This window comes from Rhinolophus sinicus, chromosome 2 (genome assembly GCF_057876585.1).
Source record: "Rhinolophus sinicus isolate RSI-liver-muscle chromosome 2, RSI-T2T, whole genome shotgun sequence".
NCBI classification, from domain to species: Eukaryota; Metazoa; Chordata; class Mammalia; order Chiroptera; family Rhinolophidae; genus Rhinolophus; species Rhinolophus sinicus.
The window spans coordinates 114,529,058-114,553,185 of NC_142502.1; the positions used below are offsets into that span (position 1 = coordinate 114,529,058).

Here is a 24,128-nt window from a genome sequence, read left to right on the forward strand (position 1 = left end):
ATCATGTAAGGGTGGGAAGCACCAGAGTGCAGCCAGGGAGACAGGGGGACACATAACTTAGGCAGAGGTCAGGGGGCCATGCCTTCCAAGTGCCAACCAGTAGATTTCTGCTTTGGACAAGATGGAGTAGCAGAGAGGAGATTCACCCTCCTGCATGAAACAACCAAAAAACTCAAACGTGTACACAACCACGGATTTCAAGAAATTGGACCTCAAGCAATGAAGAACAGTGATCTCAGATAGACAGGAAACAAATGAGGCAAGCCCTGTGGTGCCCCAGTTTAATGCTTTGAGAGAGTCTCCAAACTTTGGCACAAGGAGGGGGCACTGAGGTGGAGCCAGCATACCCTACAAGTCACAGCGATGGAGCTGAGGGCCCGGTGAGACCAAGGAAACTAGAGTTTGCAGGACAGAGTACTGGACAGGAGAGACCTGGGCTGAAAAAGGACTTGGCGTTCTCCCTTGAGTATTCAGCAGAGTACGGAGCAGTGCATGCCTGGGAGGCACTACCTGAGACCAGGGAAAGAATCATCGAGAAGAATTAGATGGAGCAGTGTCACGAGATTGTGCAAGGCCAGGAACAGTGCCTCTTCCCACTAGTCAGATTGAAAAACCACAGAATTCATGAGATGCTGGGTGGCGTACTCATAAAGGTCTTATCCCCGTAGTGGGAAGTAATGAGCCCGAGACCTACCCTTCAATCATAAAATCAAGACCAAAAGGATCAGACTGTCTTCAAGTAGCTTAACTATCTCACAGACCAAGCTCAATGGTGTTTGTAAAAATTAAAAAAATAGATATCCAGCAGCCAACAAGGTAAAATTCACACGATTTGGTATCTAATCACAAATTACCCAGGCTTGGAAAGAAGCAGGAAAACATGACCCATAGTGAGAATAACCAAGCAATTTAATGCACAGACAAAGACATTATAACAGTTATTATAACTGGACTCTATCTGTTAAATGTTAAGTAGAGATATGGAAGATATTTTTTAAAAGGACCCAAATCAAACAATTCTATTGGTATAAACTGTAATGTGTGAGATGAAAAATACACTAGATGGATTAATGGCAGATTCAGCATTGCAGAAGAAAAGATTAGTGAATTTGCAAACAGCACTAGCCTTTTGGCTGGAGCCACTGCCTTCTGGTAATTTGCCAAAATGACCAACACAAAAGAAAGAGGAGAGGCACCCCTCTGTTCTTTAGGCCTTTTAGAAACATGGAGCTGGCTGTTCCTTTGGCCGCATTCATGTAACTCTGTAAGAAAGGGATCAGGTAAGGGCTGACATAGGTACAGCAGTGGTTATGATCCAGTGAACAGCTGCCTTCCAGGAACATTGTGCGGAGTCTACGTCAGCAGTTGCCGGACAATAAACAACTGAAGTCTGAGAAAACTATGTCCCAAAAAGCTCCCTGCTAGATGCATTCAGAAGCATAGCTTTAAAAACCCCAACACACCTTCTCATTGGGGCAGTTGTCTCTGAGACTCTGCCCGCTCTGCTAAGGGTTCTTAATAAATCTGCTCCTCTTCAAATCCTACTTTGTCTTCTGAATTCTTTCACAACCCGCGAGCAACCATGACAGAAAGGTGGTATTGTAGACATCAGGGAATGGGGACTGTTCAAAATGGAACGCCCCACGAATGTTCCCATTGCAAAACTGGGCAAGTCTACAGCGTCTCCCAGCATGCTGTTGGCATTGTTATAAACAAACAAGTTAAGTTCAAGATTCTGGCCAATTAATGTAGCTAGTGAACACATTGATCGCTGTAAGAGCCGAGATAGCTTCCTGAAACCTGTGGAGGAAAAGAAGGAAATCAACGAGAAGGGCCCTTGGTTTCACTGAATGAAGTGCCAGCCTGCTCCACCAAGAGAAATGGAGGAGTGGGTTCTCCACTCGTGAGAACCAATAGAAAGGAGCCTTGAAGATTTTGCAACCTAGTTGTCTGGCAGTTGGCTGCTGGGGACTTGACTGATGGCCTGCTTTTAGTATTTGGTGATTTTTTCAAACTGGGAGATGGGTGTGGGTGTGGAGCACTGTTTGGCTTCGTGAGCTGTGCTCTTGAGTGCAGGACACAGTCAGAATTGCTCAGGAAAGGAAGTGGGTGGAACACGGCTGGGCTGCAGGTGGGTCCTCAGGCGCAGGCACCCCACAGTGCAGGCCAATGTTTCAAACAGACTTTGACTCTGGTGACTTGGAGAGCTGGCTCGTGACCCTGGGCTGCATGCTCCTGGCAGCGGCTCCTTCCCCGCTCCTTCAGTCCAGCGCATTACCAACCACCCCCGGCCCCCTGTGCCAGCCACAGTGCCATCCTGGGGCTCCAGGGGCGAACACCACGGCTCTTGCTGTCAAGATACCCTCAGTCTGGCAAGGGAGATAGTGCTGGGCCTGTTTGCCCCGACCCCCCTTCCTTCAGCGCTCACTGGCATCTAGAAAGCACATTCCACCCCACAGCCGAACTTGGCATTAGAAGCTGTAGCAGTTGAGAAAATTTCAGCTAAAAGTGCCAGATAGGCCAGTTCTAACTGGCTTGAAAGGAGGTGTGGGAGGATCCTATGACTGGATCTTATAAGTGAAGCATCTAGAGATTAGCAGGGGCTTACCTAAGGTGAAGCTTGATTTTGAGCTCAAGAGTGACTCCTCTCTCCCACCATGCTTGCTTTTTCTGTCTCCTCCCTCAGCTGGCCTTTTCTGCTCTGGCTTCATTCCCATGGCTCCCTGCAGAGACAAAATGGCAGCACCAGCCCAGGACTCACTCCCTGCAGCTTCAGACAGGGAGGGAACAGAGCCTTTCCCAGTATTCCCAGCTTGGGTCTCCCTGGACCTCATTGGCTGTGATCGGGTCAGGTGCCTACTCTTCAACCCATCACTCTGACAGTGAAAGCCATGCACCAATGGGCTTAGAGTCCCAAACTTCCTGAATAGACAGTGGGAGAGGGAACCCCAGGGAGACTGGGGGCTACTGCCCGGAGAAGGAAGAGACTGCAGGCGAGGCAGAAGATTGGTGTCCAGTCAGCTGACCTTCCTCAGTGCCCCTGTGGTGCCCAAGGATGTTGTGAGAGAGAAGACCCTGAAGGCCTTTATTGCCTGGGGGTGGGGGTGCGGTGGAGTGAGGATGGAGTGGCCATCTCTGGCAGATGCATCCGTAGGAAGGTTTGGTCATTTTCAAAACCAGCCAAGGGAACTGAACAGAGAGCGCCCCATGCCCAGGTCGAGGTTTGAGAGCAAAGACAGATAAAGCTGGGGTAGGTGAGTCAGGGGGAAGCTGGGGTTTCCCGCTGGGAAGAGACAGAACAAAACAGCACCCAGCAGATGGCAGGAAGTCTAGTTCTAGGACGGATGGCCCTCGGCAGTCAGGGGAGCTGTCGGGGGGGTGGGGGGTGGGGTTTGTGTGTCGGACAGTCTTCTGACTGGTGCCACCACCACCCACAAGAGGGCTGTGCCCAGGAGGAGCCTGAATACCTTCCAGGGCCACACGGCCTTCTGTTAGGCCCAGCCTCATTACACTGCCTCTTCTCTGGGACCTCTCAGCTCTGGACACAAGCTAATTAGACCTGTATTTTCAATTCCCTGCGTGACAGGGCAAGGTGTGAGTGAGGTGAGTAGACAGTTTCTTCCAGGCCCCCTCATCTTGGCCCTGTGCAGGCACAGGTAACTCCAGCCCCACGGGCTCTAGTACCAGCACCCTTTCCTAGGCAGATTGGGCCCCACCTATATCCCTGTTCTCCTCTCCAATCTCAGAACCCTGCTGAGCTCACTCCGCAGGCAGCTGGAGTATTCACATTCCTTTATGACCAACTGTTTCAGACAAAGTCCAGGCAAAAGCAGATTTTTAGTTGTTTCCAGTGGAAAGAGTAACCTAGATTCCTAGATACTCCATAACATTGGAAACTAAAGTGTCTATATTTTAAAGTGTTGAATCTTGTATTTCCGGGATAAACCCAAATCTGTCATATGTTACATATATATAATGTATATATAATGTTGACCTGAGATGACTAATATTCTGAATTTTACATCTTTGTTTATAGTTGAGAATGTCCTGTAATTTTTCTTTCTTATCCTATTCATGACTGATGTTTTTAAAAACTCCTGGTAATACCAGCCTTTAAAGTGAGTTGGGGCACACACGTTTTTCTCTTATACCAATACCCAGAGAGAGGGAGAGAAGGAGAGAATGGAAGTTGTCCAAAGCCACATGAGTCTTGTGGCCCAGATCAGGACTGAGGTCTCCTGACTCTGAATCCAGGGCTCCTTCTAGACCCCTCACTGCCACTCAGCCACACAAGACAGAGCCCAGATGCCCCCTCTGCATTGAGTGTCTGGGTCAGGAAGGTGCTGAGCAATGAGTGGGAAACAGATGTACAAGTGGATGGATGGAAGGATGGATGGATGGATGGATGCATGAATAAATAGTGGATGGATTGTGGATGGATGCATGATGGATGATTGGTGGATGGTTGGTGAATGGTGGTGGATAAATGGTGGATGGTGGTGGATGGTGGTAGATGGATGCACGATAGATAAATGGGTTTTCCCTACTCTGAGCTCTGTGACCCATCATGAAGTGTGTGCTTCAGTACTTACACTCAGCCTGGAGCCACCATCCTGTGTTGGAGTCCTGGTTCCACTCATTAATGGCTGAGAGGTCCTAACACCTTTCAGCCCATCTTTCCCATCATGTCCTTCAGGGTGAATGGGCTCAGCACGGTGGCCGGCCCGTGGTAAATGCAGGCTATCCCATCCGAGACAGCAAGGTCTGGCTCTCTTCCTGGGACTGTGCCAAGGCCTGGAGCTCAGGTTGGGTGGAACCTTTGCTGTGTGTGGCAGTGGCAGGGGGTCCTGTCATCTACCGTCCTGGCCACTGCTGCGATGCCCATCAGCCGAAGCTGGTGACCCACGGAGGCGTCTGCATCACCATGGAGATGATGTCACATGGGGTGTGTCCTGGCCCTTGGAGCACTACCAGACCCTCCAGAACCTCCCTATTCCTGAGTTGGGCACCTCCTTTCCACTCCTCCCCCCGGGTCCTCATTTCTTGCCCCTCCCCTGGCATAATCCTTCCTGAGTTTATACTTTTGAAAATAAAAAGCAGGAAAGGAAGATGTCTTCAGGCTAATTCTGCTTCTGCCCTGTGATCTGCATCCTCTAGCCGAGGGGACACGCAGAAATTACTTCCTGGAACTGGTAAAAAAAGAATGATCTGGGACTGACATACAAATGGCACCTCCAGAAGGCACCCCACCCCACCAGCACTGCATACAGGCTACAGGGCTGCTGTTTCTCATAAAGGTTTCCGACTGTGGACATCACTTCCCAACTCCGCCTTTGGTGACATTACATTGGGAGCTTGAAATCGAGTGCAGAAATTGGCAGATGCTACAATTCAGGTGCTAAACATTTACCAGCACAGCACAGGGCAGGAGATGTGGGTAACAGCAGGGATGGGAGGGGCCCGACCGAAATCCAGAGTCAGGACAGAGCCAACGAGAGTCCTTCTCCTTTGTCAAGTTTATTTTATTAAAATATACAGGACTGAATATGGGTGGGTGCTGAGAACAGGAACCACCCTCCCAGGCTGTGCCCAAGGGAGACGCTTCTGCCATGCAGACATGCGGCCAGTCCATGTCCCACCGTGGGACACAGGCTCCTCCTGGCTGGACATGCAGCCAGGCTGGCCCAAGGCCAAGGGGGACAGGGGCATGGTGGTGACCCTCTCCTCTGGCCTTGGCCCCTGAGAAGCAGAGCTACATCAGCTGGGAGGGCTGGGCTGGGGAGAGAAGATCCCTGAGCCAGGGAAAGCTGATGCCCTCCTGGAGGGGAGAGGGACCCCCAGTCAGACTGGAGATGGGGTGTCAGTGCAACTCCAAGGGGAGGGCCACCTATACATGGGTGCCAAAGGGTCCCCGTGGCTGAGCCAGGCCACTCTCCATGGTCTCCGCCATCCTGCCCTTCCTCAAGGGTCCTGCTCACCCTGGGGCCAGGCCTGAGCAGAGACGGGGTGGCAGCTGATGGAATGTATGTACGAGAATGTCCTCGGAAGGGCCGATGCTGCCTGGGCAGGCAGGAGCTGCTTCTCTCTCTGCTTGTCTCCTGGAGGTCCCTGTGGATGTGTCACCGGCCTCAGGCCCTCAGCCCTCACTGCTGGCTCTGACCTCAGGTGGAAATCAGCCCCATCCACAGAGGAGAACCCAGCCAAGCAGAGTCCCGGGCTTTGTGCTTTTGAGTGTTGGTGAGCTGGGCCAGGGATGGGCTTTGAGCCCCCTCTGCTCTGAGGTACAGAACTGACACCTAGCTTCCTTCCCTGGGTCACCTGTATCAGGGCTGTTGGGACCCAGGCCTCAGCCCACCAGGATGGACTCTGTCCTCAGCTCTCCTCGTGGGATCCATCTGAGCTGCTGGGCGGGGCTTGTGCTTTCTGGATGGGGTTGGGGTGAGCCGGTGTGGAGGCATGGCCACACCGCTACATGACCCTAAGCAGGAAGGGGGGCTCAGCCGAACTGCTTGGCTGAGGGTGACGTAGGAGAGGACAGAGGGAAGGAAAAGCCCTTCCCAGGCCTGCTCGTCACCAGGCTCCCTGGCTGCCAGTCCCTGAGCCACGTGAGCACTTCTCGGGGAATGATGACCTTGGTGTGAATAGTCTAGAGTCTGAGTGTTATGGGTAGCCCCACCACTGCACCTCCTGAGCCAGGCCTGGGCAAGCGAGGGAGGGCTTCTCCAATCCACTGCAGTGGGCAGACAGTACCCCTCACAATGGCCACCAGGAAACCCAACCCTGAGCTTGAAGGGCCTCCTTCCTGGGATGAAGAGACAGCGGGCTCAGTGGCCCCTCATCACTGGGGCAGAGCTCACCCAGGGGGCCTTTCCAGGAAGCAGTAGGCCCCACCTCCATCACCACCTCTATCCCAGTCTGAACACCCTTGACCCCCAGTGGCCCCTCTAGGGTCCTGTGGGGAGAGGCATTCTAGGAGTATGGTTAGTGGGCAGGGAGTGACTGGGGGTCCAAGGAGCAGCCCTTGGGTTGCAGGAGGGAGGGTCCCATGAGCTCACACAGGAGGGGTCTTTGCTCTGGAGACTGGAACCTCCTCTGCAGGGGAGGGGAGTGCTTTCCTGCTCACAGGCAGCAGCCAGCAGCCTGCAGACACCGCTCTTCCAGCTGTCCCCCCCCAGAGGCAGCCTCACCCCGCTGGCCTGGGGTAGGGCTGGCTGGGGGGTGTGGCTCATAGCTGGACCCAGATCCCAGACAGATGCAGCCCCTTGCTGACCTTGGTCCCCCTCTGCCAGCCCAGAGGAATGGCGTGTGTGTGTGTGTGTGCATGTGTGTGTGTGTGTGTGTGTGTGTGTGTATCTGGAGGAGCAAACTGTCCACTCTTTGCAAGTATAATAGAAAAACGTTTCTCATGGAGGCTACTCCTGGCAGGACTGAGGTTTCTTTGGGAGCTGCAGTGGCAAGAGCCACTCGGGGATCCCCCACAAGACCTAGATGACGTTCTCGAACAGCTGCATGGAGTTCATGATGTTCTCGTCCTGTGTGGAGAAGGGACGAGAAGGCTGGTCAGACCTGGGATGGGCAGGGCGGGGCAGAGCCCACTGCCGGCCACCTTGAACAGATTCTGATCAGGGGCTGAACCACGCAGGGGCAGTTCTGTCTGTATCTCTGGTGAGGTAGAGTGGGTCACGCACAGCCCGTCTTGGGCCTGTGGCCTGACTGTAACTCGTCTGGGGCAGCTACCTAACACAGGACAAGACTCCCTGGCTGTGCAGCCAGACGGAGGCCAGGGGCGACTGAGAGGCCACTGTGGGAGTGAGGCAGGCAGGCGGGGCCATCTCCTGTCCTAGCATGACTGTACCTGAGGGCCACAGGACATCGTCAGCTTCCCATTGGCCCCACCTCTGCCCCTCAAACTCCAGGCACGCAGGGGCAGGGCTGACGGACAACGTACCCAAGTGGGCTGTGCTGGCAGGAGCGGGTGGGGAGGGGCCCAGGATTGGCAGGGGCAGGACACTGCGTGTTCTCAACCCCTGAGGCCACCTACCTTCTGGCAGGTCTCCAAGAACTCATCAATGGTCACCACCCCATCCTGATTCCGGTCCATTTTCTGCAACCCAAGCCATGACCTTGGTGAGTCTGTGTCCCACCAGGGGCGGCCCCTACCCCAAGCCTGAGGACATGGCAGTGGGTGGGCGTCCTCACGTCAACTTGTCCCTGACGCTGTATCCCAGTCACTGGAAGTGCTCTCCTCAGCCACTCTGCTCTCCACCCCACAGCTGATCTCTCCCCAGTGTGCCCTGCAACCCCAGCCACTTCTGATGACCTTCTGGGCTTACCCTTCCCAAAATGCACCCTGACAGACAGCCAGGGTACCCGAGCAGCCGAGGCACGGGGGGGCCACATGTCCCAGGAACACAGAGAGAAGTCACCCCAACCCCACCCCTCTCACAGACAGCTTCCTTGGGGAGCTGGGGGAGCTCATGGAAGAAACCAGAATGCCGGCCCGGCTCAGGAAGTGGGGATGGCATTTTAATTCACTGCTCAATCCTGACCACAGCTGGGTGGGAGATGCCAGTTTAACCTCCTGGTGGGAGGGGGCAGCGCAGCGAGGGTAGTGGCTCGCCCAGGGGTTCCTGGACCAGGAGCCCTTTGGAGCAGGAGCCCTTCGTCTTCTGGTGGGAGCACTCACCTGGAAGAACCTCTCCACGTGCTCCAGTGGCTCTTCCTCCCGCAGAAGCGGGTAGGTGTGCCGGCCCATCATGTCGTAGATGGACTTCATGATGGCCAGCATTTCCTGGGGAGCGAGGTCGGCCTGAGTCCGCTGCAGGGAGGGGAGCGAAGCCCGAGGGGAGGGGCGGCACCCAAGGACAGGGGCCCCTCACGGCAGCCAGCCAGCTGCTGTGAGCGAGTGGAAGGGGCCCATTCACTCTGCCCAGGGCCCACTTCCCACTCTCCAAGAGAAGCTGGAGACAGCGTTTTAGGTGCAGTCTCCAAACTGTGAAACTGAAACAACTACTTTACATACAAAAAGTGTTGGGGACAAAACACCCCAACTGTGGCCCCTGTGGCAAGGGCCCCCCACATGCCTTAAGGGACCACACTGCTTCTCCACCTGTGTCTCCCACAGGCTCCCCCATAAGAAGGGGTGATCCGAGGACACTTGCTGAATTGGATCGAGATGTGTGAGGGACACACAGCTCCACGCTGCCCACACCCGGGGTCTAGGACAGAGAGCCCAGGAGAGAAGAGCCCCTTGGTGCTGTCCCCACTGGCCCTTGTCTCTGGGCAGGAAGGGGACACAGGACAGCCAGGGCAGCAGCAGTGGGGCAGGGGCTGACGAGCCGCACCCCAACCATGCGTACCTCTTTGGTGATGTAGCCGTCCTTGTTAATGTCGTAGAGGTTAAAGGCCCACTTGAGCTTCTCCTGGACTGTCCCTCGAAGGAGGATGGAGAGGCCCACCACAAAGTCCTGGGGGAAGGGAGGGTGAGGAGTCACAATGTGACGCCCACGTTCTACTTCTAGTCCCTGTGCAGCTTCCACTGAATTCACAGCGCCAGAGGCAGGAGCTTCCAACACAGAGTGGGCAGACAGTGTCCATCCGGTTGGCAGTGTGTGCGCGTGTGTGTCTGTGTGTGCGCGCGCATAAGCGTGTGAGTCCGTGTGTGTGTGCATGAGTGTGTGCATGTGTACTGCATACACGTGTGTGTGAGTGCGTGCATGAGTGTGTGCATGTGTGAGTGTGTGGTGGGGATGGCATGGGGACTGATACTGACCCTCGCAAGTAGAGACACTCAGACATGGTGTCTCAGACCACGTAATGCACTACTCTGACAGAAGACACCTGGGGGTGCTCTTTTCATAAAGAGGGTGCTCCACTTGTAGTTTTCCAGTACCGGCATGTCAGGGTGCTTGAAAACTGCCAGCTCTAAAAGCTAAGCTCACAGCGCTTAGTTCTGGGGTTGGGACGAACCTGATGGATAATGGGTCACTAATGTGACCAGACAGATGCTCAGCAGCTTCCACGTGGAAACAGCAGCTGTTGGTCATAAAAGCTGCTGGGACACGTTTTCCCTCCACGCCCGGAAGGCTTGCAGACTGAGCCTCCCTGCTCTGCAGGGTCCCCCAGGCTGTTCTGAAGGAAGGGGGGCAGAGAAGGCCTGTCCCAGAAAGGGAGGGGTGCCAGACTGCAGAGTGCAGAGGGACAGGGCCACGCACCATGGGGCTCAGTCCCCACTCAATTGACACTTTCGGGACATAAGGAAGCCTGAACCACGAAAGAGAAAGACCAAAGGAAACAGAGAACAGGAATTTGGAAGAAACAGAAATTATTCCCGGAGGAAAAAAAAAAGTAACAAAAACTATTAGGTTCAGAGATTGGAAATCTGACATCTCTAAAGAGTAGGAGGATATTAAAAAAGAATAATTGAGAACAAGAAAGAGCTTTGGGGAATTAAAATAAGCAAGCAAAATGACACACTCAGAAGAAGGGTTACAGAAGCAAGTGGAATGTTCCATGAAGTAGGGGGAAGGCAGAGCTGGAAAACAGGAGTGTAACAGAAGAGAGGCCTGATCGGGAGGGATGGCCACTTGGAGAGCAGGAGAGCCAGGAAGAAGGGAGGACACGGAGGAAAGCAGGTCAAAAGGGAAGATTTCCCAGGATGAAGGTTGTGGGTGTCCAGGTGTGCGGAGGTCTCGCCCAGCGCCTGCAAACAGCCTGCAGTGTTGCCTGCAGGCATGCATCCTGATGCCATTTCCAAAAACTGGGTGCAAAGAAAGGATCCTATAAGCTTCCAAAGAGAAAAGCAAAAACAAGAGAAAAAACAGAATCAAGTCCTGTGCACAGAGCCAGGGGTCGGCAGGCTTCGCCGGCCACCATTCTGAAGGCGCATAGCCTCCCACCACAGCTCTGGTCCCACACGACACGTCAAGCAAGAGTGAGAACAGAATGAAGATGCTCGCAGACATCCAAAGGCTCAAAAGTCACCTCGCATGTATGCTTGCTTTCCTAGGAAGCTGCTGGGAGATGCGCCACTGAAAAGAGAGTAAAGCAAGAAAGAGGAAGGTGACGGGATTCGGGAACCAGGAGACCCCAGGTGGTATTCAGTCCCCATGGACGAGAAGGCTGGGGAGGTGTCCTCAGGGAGGTGCCCAGTCAGACAACTGGAGAAGAGCTTGGGGATGAGTTAATGATGAGGTCACAGACACCAGCAGATGCAAACTCAGGGCAATTGCCAACGGCAGACAAACCAAGAATGTGTGCAGAGGAGGAAAGCGTCATCACAGTTTGCCGCGAGGCTCAGCTGGAGCTCACAGTCACACGGTCCGGGTAAACCGTATGTCCTTGTCCTCTGAATCTGTACTTCAGTTGGAAGATGAGAGGGGCGGGGGGTGTGGGAGACCCAAGTCCTCACCACCCATGGCAGAGGACCAACAGGCCGCGTCTAAGATGGGACAATCAGGAAGGAGCTGTAGAAGCATGCTCCTGGGGTCAGACGGAGCAACAAAGAGTGACAACTGGCTAAAACAGGAGAAAGTGGCTGCCTCCTCTGGTGTGTGTGGGGTGGTTAAGTGATCTTTTCCAAGGGACACCCTGTAATCTATTGGACGCTTAAAGTCATGTGTGTGTGTAAGTGAAGCGAATGAAAGTATATTCAAGGAGAAAGCATGTGACAGTTCTCTCATGCCCGAGTTGGGGCCGAGATCACCTATGGACCTTGTCCGTGACTTACTTTGTAGTAAAGAGTCAGAGTATCTCAGATCACGTCACTTTCTCTTCCCTGGGGTCTGACAGGCTTTCCCAGTGGGAGGCAAAGCCATGGGAATTCTGCACAGGACGCGCTTCTTGTGTGGGCCAGGGGAGGGTCTGCTGTGTGGAAGCCCTTGTGGTCAGTCATAACTGAGGAATGTCCCCTTTCAGTGTCCCTAAGCGTGTGTGGTACAGTAGTGATGGTACTAGGAGAGTCACACCCCGGCTGCTCAATGGTCCTGGGAGAAGGTTACTTGGGGCGGAGGGATGAAGCAGAGGCAGCCACAGCCTCCTTCTCACACACACTGGCCCCACCTCTCCCAAAGAGCGGCTGCGCTGGCACATGAGTGAGGTGAATTAGGAAGGCCCTAAGGCGTCCTGTGTGGCGTGGCTTGTGCCCAGGGGAAGCCAGCACGGCTCCCTCCAGGAGGCACATCCCAGAGGTCCCGGGAGCACCTGCAGAGCAGCAGACAGGCCCTGAGCAGGGACGTGGGACCATGGCCCCATGTGGCATTGCTGAGGTTTGCTGGATTTGCCATTTTATTTCCTGGTAGACTTTTTGGTGAAGGCAGGGAAGTTACAGTATTTTACCATTCTCAATAAACTTCAATTAATATGTGCTTTGTCTCTCAAGAATATACAAAAGGACTGGGGATCACTGCAAATACTCATAAGCTGACCTGCGTTTCCCTGAGGCTGTGAGGGGGCTGAGTGACTTCCCGGCCCCTGTGAGCACCCCGGATGGGGGCCTGCTGGTTGGAAGGCCCCTGGGGAGATACATGCCCTCCTCCCTTCCTGAAAAAGCCTTCTTAGAGCAGACACCAAAATCAAGAGGATGGTCCTCACGGTGAATAAACACCACGTGAAACCAGAGGGTTAACATGACCTCAGAAAAGCATGTGGAAGGCCTAGCACACACTGGAGGGAGCAGCCTTCCATAGGGGCTTCAGCACCAGCACCCCAACACAGCCACTGATAGCACCCCCCACCCAAAGACCCACAATCTACAGCCTTAAGTGGGCACCAAGACCCCTCCTTGGGGAGGGTGACCTAGACCTTCCTGACACCCGCCACACCCCAGGGTTCGATCCTGATTTCAGAACCACAGAAATCACCCACAATGCCCCGATGGTGCCAACACACAAGGGTCCTTCCCACCCTTCCCTCCCAGATGTCTCCAGGGCCTGGGGAAGGACCTGCAGAAACTGGTCACAGGGGAGGGACCAGGGAGACAATGAGTTTTTTCTGTGTACTGCTCTGTACTGACAGGATATTTACTGTGTGGGGGCATCACTGAGAACAGATGAAAACACTGCGTGCTCACATGCGTACGATGCTAAGTATGGCTGGGGGTGGGGTGGGGAGCCTGTTGTCTCCCAGCTGGATGAGCAGGGTGGCAGCCTCGGTCTGTGTGTCAGGGCTGATGGCATTAGAAAACGAGTGATGGGAGTTATTATTATCCCCCCGGCTGGTTCAGTGGCTTGGTGAGCTTCCTGCTGGCCCTGCGGCTTTCCTGTCACCGCCCTTGGCCCTTGCGCTGAGCAGCTATCGATCACACCCGGCTCTCAGCATGATTTTCCTCCCCAAAGAGGTTTCAGTTTTTCACCTGCTGCTATTTTTAGGGGCCTGGGCTCCACAGAGGGGCCTTCTTCAAATGATCTGGGGGTGGGGCCTGGGTGGGACCCACAGCTGCCCACACAGAGCCAGGTGAGGCCTTATTGGGGGGCAGTGTGGGGGACAGACTTCTCCTTCCTGACAGTGGGGTCACCAAGCTCACTCAGTGTCTGGCTGGGGTGACAGGAGCCTGCTTTGGCCTGGGTGCTCTGTTTCCTGGAAAGGGGGCAAATTGGGGGTGGTGGTGCCTGAAACCCCACCGTCAGCATAGATTTCGGAGTGAGGCCTTGCTCCCCTTCCGAATGCAAGTTCACGCTGGCTCACTACCACCTCAAGGTGCCTCAGTAGCTCCCTGGGCTCAGTGGGGCTGGAATGGAAGACGAGGCTGGGAATAGGGCAGCCAGACAGAAACCAGTTCCCTGGGGACACACTGGACCGTGTACACTGGGACCATGTCTGACCCTCTGGACAGCTGGAGGGTGTGTGTGGCAACAGGGGACAAGGGAGGAGTCGGCAGGGACCTACCTCAAAGTGGATGGCCCCGTTCCCATCAGCATCGAAGGCGCTGAAGAGGAAGTGCGCATAGGTGGTGGCGTCTGGGGGAAACAAGGGCGCAGGCTGGGGTGTGTTGGGGCCGACTGGCAGCAAAGCCCCCAGCCCAGGCAGCCCCACCTGAGTATCCATCTGTGTCCTGGGCTGGGCTTCCCCCTTCCCCCTTCAACACCAGGCTTTCAGAAGGCAAGTGGTGGTAGGGAAGGTAGAGGTGGAGGTGAGGGTCCCCTTCCCGTAAAGGGACGCCCACCCTCTGAAGAACTGCCATGGGGATGTGGGGGGCAGAGGGGGGTTGGGGGGGTCGCTGGCCTCAGACTCACCTCCCTGAGGGAAGAACTGTGAGTAAATTAGTTTGAAGGTGTCTTCGTCCACCAGGCCCGAGGGACACTCCTGCAGCAGGAAGTCACCCACTCAGCCACCTCGGCCACCCCAGCCCTGCACCCTGACTCCTCCCTCCAGGGGATGTCTGCTGCCCCAGGTACTGACTCGTTCCCCCAAGCCCCCAGGAAGCCTGGTAGTGGGGTGGGGTGAGGCAAGAGGGTAAGTGCGGGTATGGTTGGTCCCCCAGGCCAGTACGGTCACTCATACACCTTCCTCTGTGTCAGCACAAAGACAACAGAAAGGAGACAGGGCCTTCAGAACACTGATTCTGGGGCTTGGCGCACCCCCCAGATGGCTCTCCTGCAAAACATGAGCCCCATCAAGGACCCTGGGATATTTGCTGTGCCATGGAAAAGTTCCAAGAAGATCTGCCTGGGCCAGAGCCACTTGCTGGCACCAGGGACAGGATGTGGGTGGGTCAGGGCCTCTCCTGGGGGGTGGGGAGCACTCACATTCTTGAAGCCCCTGTAGAGGGACTGCAGCTCCTTCTTGGTGAACTTGGTCTGTGCTTGCAGTTGCTCTAGGCCCTCTGGCTGGTGGCGCACCATGGACAGTTCCAGCTCACTGTCGCTGCTGTCTGGAGGGCGACACAGACCCAGGAGGGAGAACATGTTGTCCCCGCCCCCACCTCGCTGCAGGGTGAGCTCAAGGTAGAGGGGCTCTCTTTGCATGACTACCATACATGCTTACAGAGGTGGCAGGAACGGAGGGCCATAGGGTAGCAGCATGCTCGGGATACTCTGCCTCCCTGCTCCTCACACAGCGTGGGCCTCCCCACTCACCTCACCTGGAGCTGCCCACCCTGTCAGCCACACGTGGGGCAGGCACTGGGAGCTGGCCTTGTCCTGGACAAACACTGAACAAGGGAGACAGCAAGACAGGCTCAAGGGACCCTCCACTTTCAAGACCCAGATCCTGGCCACCTCCTTCGTGCAGCTCTCCCTGACTTCTGCCAGGAATGAGGAGAGCACCCCTCTTAGCCCATCCAGTCTGACATGCTGCTGCTTGGCTGCAGGTGGTGGAGGGTGTTACTCACATTTGGAAAGGAGGTCAGATCTCAAGGGCCCATTGGGCAGAGACCAGCCCTTTTCTGTAACAACATCACATCCAAATGTTAACTAACTATGGCTGCCTCTGGGGGGGGGGGTGCGGGGGGTGGCGGAGAGTAGATTGCAGGTGATCTTTACCTTTTTATTAATCTTTTCCTAATCTCTTTTGGTAAAGCGCCCATTCATTTTATAATGTAAAATGGAGCTACAGAGTAGAACTTACTACCTATTACCTGCTGAGCAGGCTGATCGCATAACTACAGACTTCTCACCAAGGTGGGAAGCACAATTCCCACTGCACTGTCACCACTCCAGCCTCTTCTGACACCCTGAGGACTGTGAGTGCTTAATGATCTGCAGCTCTGCACAGAGCCCAGCACAGCGCCAGGCACAGCCTCTCCCATGAGCACTGCCCACTCTCACTAACCTGACAGCAGCCTGCAAAATGCTCAGCACTGACTCTGTTGCTTGGCCATGCAGACCCCCAACCTCCAAGACAATTACTTGATGCCTTCCTCTCTTTAAATTGCCAGTACCTCCTCCCCCATCCTAACCCTCAGGTTGCTTGCTACATCGCTGAGAAAACAGAAGCCACAGAAGGAAATTTCCTTAAGTTCCTGCCACCACATCTACCCATCCACCTGCATCTGGCCCAGACCTCCGCTTTCCCTCCTCTGGGGTTGAACTGTCCCTGTTCCTGGCTGATGCCTCCACTTGTGTAGCGGGTACCAGCCCAGTCCCTCTAACCTACATCAGCATGAGGCTCCAGCAATTCTCCCCATTCTTTCCTCCCTCCCCACCACCTTTCTTCCCTTCCTTCTGGATCATTACCATCAACATACAGATATTGGCAACCCTCAGTCAAGTTTAGTATAGGCAAACCTTGCAAGGAGCAATTCCACTCTGGATTCTAACATCCCAAATAGAATCTTACCCGGCGAAGGGGACCTGTACAAGGATGCTCATGGTGACAGTGTTTTAGATGGAGGAGTTGCAGGCATTCCAAGGGTCAGTCAAAGGCAGAATGGGGGGCACAATACAGGGGATGCATACCAGGATTAGACGTGCAGTGCATTAGAGGTACACATCAATACACAGATCCAAGAAACTCAGTGAATCCTGAGAAGGAAAAATAAAAATAAAACCACACACAGGAACAATATGGTCAAAACGATAAAAACCAAAGACTAAGGGTGACCTTAAAAGGAGAAGACCCTACAAGAGAAGGAAGACAGTTGACTTCTCACAAGAAATTATGTAGACTAAAAGACAATGGAACACACTTGAAACTGGTGAAAGAAAAAAACATCTGTTAACCTAGAATTCTATAGCTAGTGATAATATCCTTTTAAAAAGGAGGGTGAAATAAAGGCATTTTCAGATAAATGAATGCTAGTGAATTTGCTGCCAGCAGAAATGTACTAAAAGAAATGCTAAAGGAAGTACTTCATGATGAAGGGAAGTGATAGCAGATAAAAATGAAGATCAGCAGGAAAAGAAGAGGAAGCTAACAGAAATATTTTGAACTGAGAGCATTTGAAAAGATAACATGTCAAAATTTGTGGGATGCAGCTAAATTAGCACTTACAGGGACATTTAGAGCATTAAATGCCTATTAGGAAAGATAAAAGATTTTAAATAAATAATATAAGCTTCTACCTCAAAAGAATAGAAACAGAAGAGTGAAATAAATCCAAAGCAGGCAGAAGGAAGGAAAAAGGAGGAGATAAGAACAGAAATCAATGAAATTGGGGAAAAATAAAGAATGTCAATGAAATCAAAAGATGGTTCTTTGAAAACATCAGTAAAATTGATAAAACTCTAACAAGAGTGAAAAGGACAAAAAAAGAGAGTGAAGGCACAAATTACCACTATCAGGCACAAACAGGGAAACAAGTAGAGACCCTCCAGATATTAAAAGGATAAAAGAAAATATCATGAACAAGTACACAAATAACTTTGATAAAATGGACCAATTCCTCAAAAATCATAAACTACCTAAATTCACCAGATGAAAGTGATAACCTGAATAGGCCTAACCAATATTCCTCTTGCACATAAACGCAAACATTCTTAACAAAACATTTGCAAATTCAATCCAAATGGTTTTTCCCCCAGGAATGTAAGGCTGGTTCAATACTTGAGAGTAAACCAACATAATCCACGATATCAACAGTCTAAAGAAGAAAACAGGGGCAGCCGGTTAGCTCAGTTGGTTAGAGTGCAGCACTTTTAATAACAAGGTTGTCGGTTCGATCCCCACATGGGCCACTGTGAGCTGCACCCTCCACAACTAGATTGAAACAACTACTTGATTTGAAGCTGATGGGTCCTGGAAAAACACACTAAAAATAAAATAAAAGTTAAAAAAATATTTTAAAAAAAGATAGGAAATATTAAAAAAATAAAGAAAACACACAGTCATATAAATGATGCAGAAAGAGTATTTGACAAAATTCAATTAACAATTAACAATAAAAAGCTCAGTAAATTAGGAATGTAAGGGAACTTCCTCAGCTTGATAAAAGACATCTACAAAAACCCTACAGTTAACATCATACTTAATGGTGAAAGACTGAATGTTTTCCCCCAAGACAGGTGAGAATATATGCTGTCTCCTCTCCCATTCAATATCATACTAAAAGTCCTAGCCAGGGCAATGAGGGGGGAAAGAAAAGAACAAAGAAAGGAAGACCCAAATAAAGTGATATTCTATACAGCTATTAGCCAGTAATGTTTTTAAATGTCAAGGTCACAAAAGTCAAGGAAACCAGAGAAACCATTCCAGATCAAAGAAGGCTAAAGAGATATGACAAGTGGGTATGATGTGTGGTCCTGGATTAGATCCTTTTCCTACAAAGTTTATTATTATGACAACTGGAGAAATCTGAATGGGGTCTTGGTACTATTCTGGCAACTTCTCTGTAGGTTCAAAATTATTTCTAAATAAAACGTTTATTTAAAAAAAGAAAGGAAGAGAGCAAGGAAAATCATAAAGATTAGATTAGAAAGAAAAAACCAAACTAGCCCTATTCACAGATGACATGATCATCTATGTAGATAATCCCAAAGAATACACACAAAAAATCCCCTAATAACTAAATTTAGCAAGGTCACAGGTTACAAAGTCAACACCCAAAATCAGTCACATTTCTATAGACCAGCAATGTACATTTGGAAACCAAAATTTAAAACACAATACTATTTACAATCACTTGCCCTATAAATAAAACATTTAGACATAAATCTACCAAAATATGCACATAATCTGTATGCTGATGAAAGAAATCACAGATGATTGAAATAAGTGAAGAGACATACCATGTTCATGGACTGAAAGATTCAACATCATAAAGAGGTCAGTTATCTCCAAAATGATTTATAGATTTAACATAATTCCAATAAAAATCCCAGAAGGATATTTTTATAGATATAAACACACTGATTCTAAAACTTATATGGAAAGGCAAAGAAAACAGAATAGCTAAAACAGTTTTGAAGAAGAATAAAGTGGGAGAAACCAGTCTATCTGATTTTAAGACTTATGATACAGCTATAGTAATCAAGACTGGTTTGGGGGCCAGAAAGACACACAGATCAAGGAAATGAAGCAAATAACCCAGAAATAGATCCACACAATGGCCAGCTGATTTTTGACAAATGTGCACACGTAATTAATGGAGAAAGGATAGTTTTTTTCAATAGATGGTGTTGGAAAATTGGACATTCATCTACAAAAAAAAATTAACTTCGATAGAGCATAGGGCATATAGTCAATAATATTATAATAACTATGTATGGTGTCAGGTGGGTACTAGACTTATTGGAGGATCACTTCTTAAGTTATATAAATGTGTAACCACTATGCTGGACACCTGAAACTAATATAATACTGAATGTCAACTGCAATTGAAAAATAAACTAAATTAAAAAATGAGTTTGACTAAACCTTATATCTTATTCAAAATTTAACTCAAAATGGAGCATAGATTTAAATGTAAGGCATAAAACTATAAAACTTCTAGAAAAAACACATAGAAGAAAATCTTTATAGTCTAGTTTTAGGCAAAGCGTTCTTAGATACCAACAGCACAATCCATAAAAGAAAAAATTGATAAACTATACTTTTTAATGAAAAATTACAAATTTTGCTGTAACCCAAATGTCCTTCAACCAGTGAATGGGTAACCAAACCATCGTTTATCCACACAGTGGAATACTACTCATCAATGAGACTCGTGATGCCCACAGCAACAGGAACGAATCTCAAATGCACGGGTAAGTGGAAAAATCAGACTCAAGAGGCTACATGATGTATGATGCCGATAATACGACATTATGGAAAATATGTAGTTACAGAAATCATGGGGAAGGAGAGTGTATCAGGGGCTGGGGGCAAAGGAGAGGCTGATACAAAATGAGGGAATTTTTTTTGTGGTGATAGAGCTGTTCTATATCTTGATTGTGGTAGGGGTTACACAACTCCATTTGTCAAAACTCACAGAACTGGAGACACCAGACACGTGCATGCCCAGAGGAAATACCATGTGAGGGCACAGCAAGAAGGTGGCTGTCTGCAAGCCAGGGAGAGAGGTGCAACATGCTTGCATCTTCATACTAATGACACATAAGTTCATGAAAATTACCTTTGCGTGCCTGAGGGTGCGGTACCCAGGTTTGCCTGCCAGAGAAGCTCAATGCCCAGGAGATATATACAAGAGTTGTCACTGAGCATGCTACAGTAACAATAGCTTGAATCAACCAAAGGTCCACTGATGATAGATCGATAGATGGATCGTGGGGCGTCCATGGGATGAAGTGTTATAAGCAGTGGACATGATAATAATAACACTCAGCCATAGGGACAAGTCTTAGGAACACACTGTTGGATGAAAAACTAGTCCTAGGAGGCCAGTATGATTCCATTATTTTTAAAATTGAAAACCAAGAATAACCAAACAATATATTTAAAGGAATACATAAGAGATAAAATTATAAATAGAAATATCCAGGACTGACAAGCACAAATCTGGAGGGTGGTAACCTCTATGGAGTGGGATAGGAGAAGAACTGAGAGAGAGAGAGAGAGAGAGAGAGAGAGAGAGAGAGAGAGAGAGAGAGAGAGAGAGAGATGGAGAGAGAGAGATGGAGAGAGAGACAGAGACACCTCTGCTCTGAATTAAACATTCGACACTTGGAGAATAACAAAAGAACAGCAATTCCAGAGGAAGAAACTGAAAAAACCTAATAAGCACATATAGAAGTGTTCAAAATCATTAGTATGAAAAATGAATATGAGAACAATGAGGAAAAACCATGGCATGACACTTATTAAAATTTCATGTGAAATCTAACAGCTCCTTAAAAGTTAAGCTGCAGTTGGGGGCTGTGGGCTCCCTTCTCCCTGAGCCCCAGACTCACCGCTGGTTTTGCACGTGGATGTCTAGGAGGTTCCCAAATGGAACAGGTTCAAACTGAGCTCCTGATGTTCCCCGCAGACCTGCTCTACCCGCAGCCTTCCCCGGCTCACTGATGGCTGACTGCAAGTCTGTCCTGCTGAGGGCTTGTGCCAAACCCTGAGCACAGACCTTCTTCCCTCACTCAACCCTGCCAGCCTACCCTCAACACACGTCCTGCCTCCGCTTCCCCACCTCACTGCCCCCATCCCCAGGTCCAAAGCTGCATCGTCTCTCCAGGCTTGTCTCCTGGATCCCACGGGTCTATTTTTCAAACCTGGAGGAAGCTGCTGAAGGAAGCTGAAGGTGCTGGAGGAAGCTGCTGAAAACACATCCTCACGCATTCCTCCCTTCGACAACCTCCCTGAGATTGGAGTGTAAAAGTCAGAGTCCTGAAATGGCCAATAAGTGTGCCCCCCACCCCTCAGCTCCGACCTCACCTCTCATGTCTCTCCCTTGCTCTTTCTGCTTCAGCTATGCTGGCCTCCTGGTGCCCCCTCAAACGTCCAGGCAACTCCCTCTGCAGGCATTCCCCCCCAACCGCTCTTCTCTCCAGGCCTCTGCTCAAATGTTACCCCCTCAGAGGCACCACCCCCACCATTCCCATCTATCCCTCATCTCTCTTACTTTCCTCACTTGGCTATGTCTCCCTGGCTCATGCATATTTCTCTATTTACTGGTGCTATGGACTGAATTCTGTGTTCCTCACAGCCCATAATTCATACACTTAAGCCCTAACCCCCAATGTGACTGACTGTATTTGGAGATGGTGTCTTTGGGAGGTAATTAAGGTCACGTGAGGTCATATGAGTGGGGCCCTAATCCAACAGGATTAGTGTCCTATAAGAAGAGGAAGCAAGATCTCCCTCCCACTCCCACCTGCACGTGTGCACTGAGAGAAGGCAGCCATCTGCCATCCAGGCAGAGGGGCCTCATCAGAAACCAACCATGCCTGCACCTGGGTATGGGACTTCCAGCCTGCAGACTGTGAGAAGTAAATGCCTGTTGTTTAAGGCCCCTGGTCCGTGGTATTTTGTTATGGCGGCCCAAGGAGAACAATGCATACACTGGTCTATTGTCAGTCTCTCCTCTACCACGGGAGCTCAGCAGAGACTTCCGTCTGCTCCCTGCTGTACCGAATCCTGGAACAGTGCCTACATGTGGGGGTGCCCCGGAACACACTGTGTGGGATGGGTCACCCACCCCTGTTTCCTTGGGTGGCATGTGGACTACTGCCTTGGGTGTTAATTTGAATGTCTACAGGCAGGGCCCACCTACGGCAGGTTGTCCCCGGCCCAAACTCCCTGTTACTTATACCTGTTGGGCACAGCGGGGGTGGGGAATCAGAGAGAGAAGTGATATTCCAAGACTCAGGTCCAATGACAGCAAGTAGACAGGAGTCCCAGGTGAGCCAAGGGATATGTGGGCACAGAGGCCATGGAAGGCCCCAAAGAAAGGGAAGGCCTTGTCTGATCTCCATTCTAGAAAGGTCACTCTGGCTGCAGGTGTCAATTGAAGCGATGAAGAGAACAGAGAGCGGGACCGGCAGGAGACGTCAAGAAGGAAGGAGCCTCTGTCTCTAGCCACCGAGTGGACCAGGGCAGGGTGGGCAGACTCGGGGACTACCCCACGTTTCTGACCTGGGAAACCGGGTGACGGCTGGTGCCACTCACCAAGGCATGGGGCTAAATCGCCCAGCACTGGAAAACATGCAAGGATGGTTGCTGCCATGTGGCTTTGCGACGTCATGCGGGAGCACTGTCTACGGGAAATTGCCTGATTCCTACCTACTAACAGCCACAGTCGGGCGCTACACATTCAGACCTAGAAGAAGACAGTTGCATACGACTCGTGTCCACTGGAGATGCAAATGATTTCTGTCTGTGGAAGACATAACCCTTAAAGCTACTGAATGTCATTGCCAGCGCAGTTCCAACGCAGTGATCTTATCCCAACCTTAGTCTCTGAACAGCGTTGCTACCTGCTTGTTCTCTCACTGAGCTAAGCCAACGAGAATCTGTTTTTGACTCTGACAGTTGTCTTGGTCAGGCAGAACACCACAGGCAGAGACTGGCCAGATCTGTGGGGAGCTGCTGGAGGCCTCGCTCCCATCTCTGCAATTCCAGGGTGGGCTGTGATCAGTGGGTCTACACAGCATTTGCATAGCTTCGTCACCACACTGGGGTCTCGCTGGGCCAAATTGTGAAGTCGGCCTGTTGTGCCATCTCCCTCACCTCTCCCTGGGCCCAGGCCTCCTCGCCCCTCCAGGGGCTAGTCCTGGACCACCCCCCCAATCAAGTATCCATTGAAGACCAGGGGTCAGTAGTAAAGATTTCACCTCTCTATCAAACAAGCATTTTATCAGAGGCGTGAAAGCACGAGGCTTTATAACATTGTTTTAAAGCTCAGTGTCCCAAAGTACAACAGCCTGACAGACTACAAACCGGGCTTTCCTCCCAGGTGTGAAAGTCACCTGCTGCACGCAGCCTCTCTGTGCACTGGTATGAGCTTGGGAAAGGTGGCTCCAGGCCTTCGCTTCACTGAGCTAAGGTGCAGTACTAGGCGAGGGCACTCTTGGCCTAGCCAATGCAGGAGTCTGTGACACCCCTAACACCTCTGCGAGGCTGCCCTGCAGGTGGCCCCCTGCCACCCAGCACCCGTCTTTGCTCCCCTCTGCAGGAATATTCCAAATTGCTGTCCGCATGCGCTGGCTCCAGTCACTCTTGAACCCAGCTGGTAGATTCAGCCTTCACTCTCGTTGGCTTAGCTCAGTGAGAGAACAAGCAGGTAGCAACGCTGTTCACTCTTGAACAAGCTGGTAGATTCAGCAGGAGTCCCTGCTGGTCAGGTGACTCCTGGACCTTGGGGACCCACAGAGGATCCCCCAGGGACCGCCATGGGGTCAGGGGACACCTGTGGGGCAAGACTCCCTTTGCGATCCAGCAGGGTCCTTCTGTCTGTCGCAGTGCTGGGCTGCCAAGTCAGACTTCCTGTGAGATTCCTGACTAAGCCGCTTGAAAAACACTGACTGTGTCTAGATCTGCAACAGTCGAGGCCTGGACTCAGGGAGGGAGGGCCTCACCCAAGCCCCCAGCCGACAGCAACATCAGGCCTGGGGCTCCAGCCCATCTCCCTGTCCTGCAGATGCCAGCCCCATGCAGCCGGCCTGTCTCTTCCCTTCCCCAGAGTCGGCCCAGCAGGCAGCAGCCCGGACCTTACGGAGGACATACTGAAGGGCGGCCAGCATGATAAAAGGCCTGTCAAGTGCACTCCCCACCCTCCCTGCCCACTAACTTCTAGTGTAGCCAGTGGTGTGTGACCTGGGGTCATT

The 24,128-nt window shown here is 51.4% G+C and overlaps 1 protein-coding gene across 7 annotated transcripts in view; it reads right to left on the bottom strand.

Annotated features, from left to right (window-relative positions):
- Positions 1 to 5,498: 5,498 nt before the first annotated feature.
- Positions 5,499 to 24,128, bottom strand: part of KCNIP3 (potassium voltage-gated channel interacting protein 3) — a 68,814-nt gene continuing 50,184 nt past the window's right edge. For 4 of the 7 annotated variants that reach the window (XM_074332519.2, XM_019725868.3, XM_019725865.3 and 1 more), the window contains 7 exons: positions 14,745 to 14,869; positions 14,232 to 14,301; positions 13,885 to 13,955; positions 9,360 to 9,467; positions 8,687 to 8,818; positions 8,042 to 8,104; positions 5,499 to 7,532 (listed from right to left, as the gene is read on the bottom strand). In XM_074332519.2, the coding sequence (XP_074188620.2) occupies positions 7,485 to 7,532; positions 8,042 to 8,104; positions 8,687 to 8,818; positions 9,360 to 9,467; positions 13,885 to 13,955; positions 14,232 to 14,301; positions 14,745 to 14,869 (617 nt within the window). In that variant the 3' untranslated portion in view covers positions 5,499 to 7,484. The remainder of the gene's footprint in view (positions 7,533 to 8,041; positions 8,105 to 8,686; positions 8,819 to 9,359; positions 9,468 to 13,884; positions 13,956 to 14,231; positions 14,302 to 14,744; positions 14,870 to 24,128) is intronic. The other 3 variants (XM_019725869.3, XM_019725866.3, XM_074332520.2) reach the window with 1 other exon arrangement.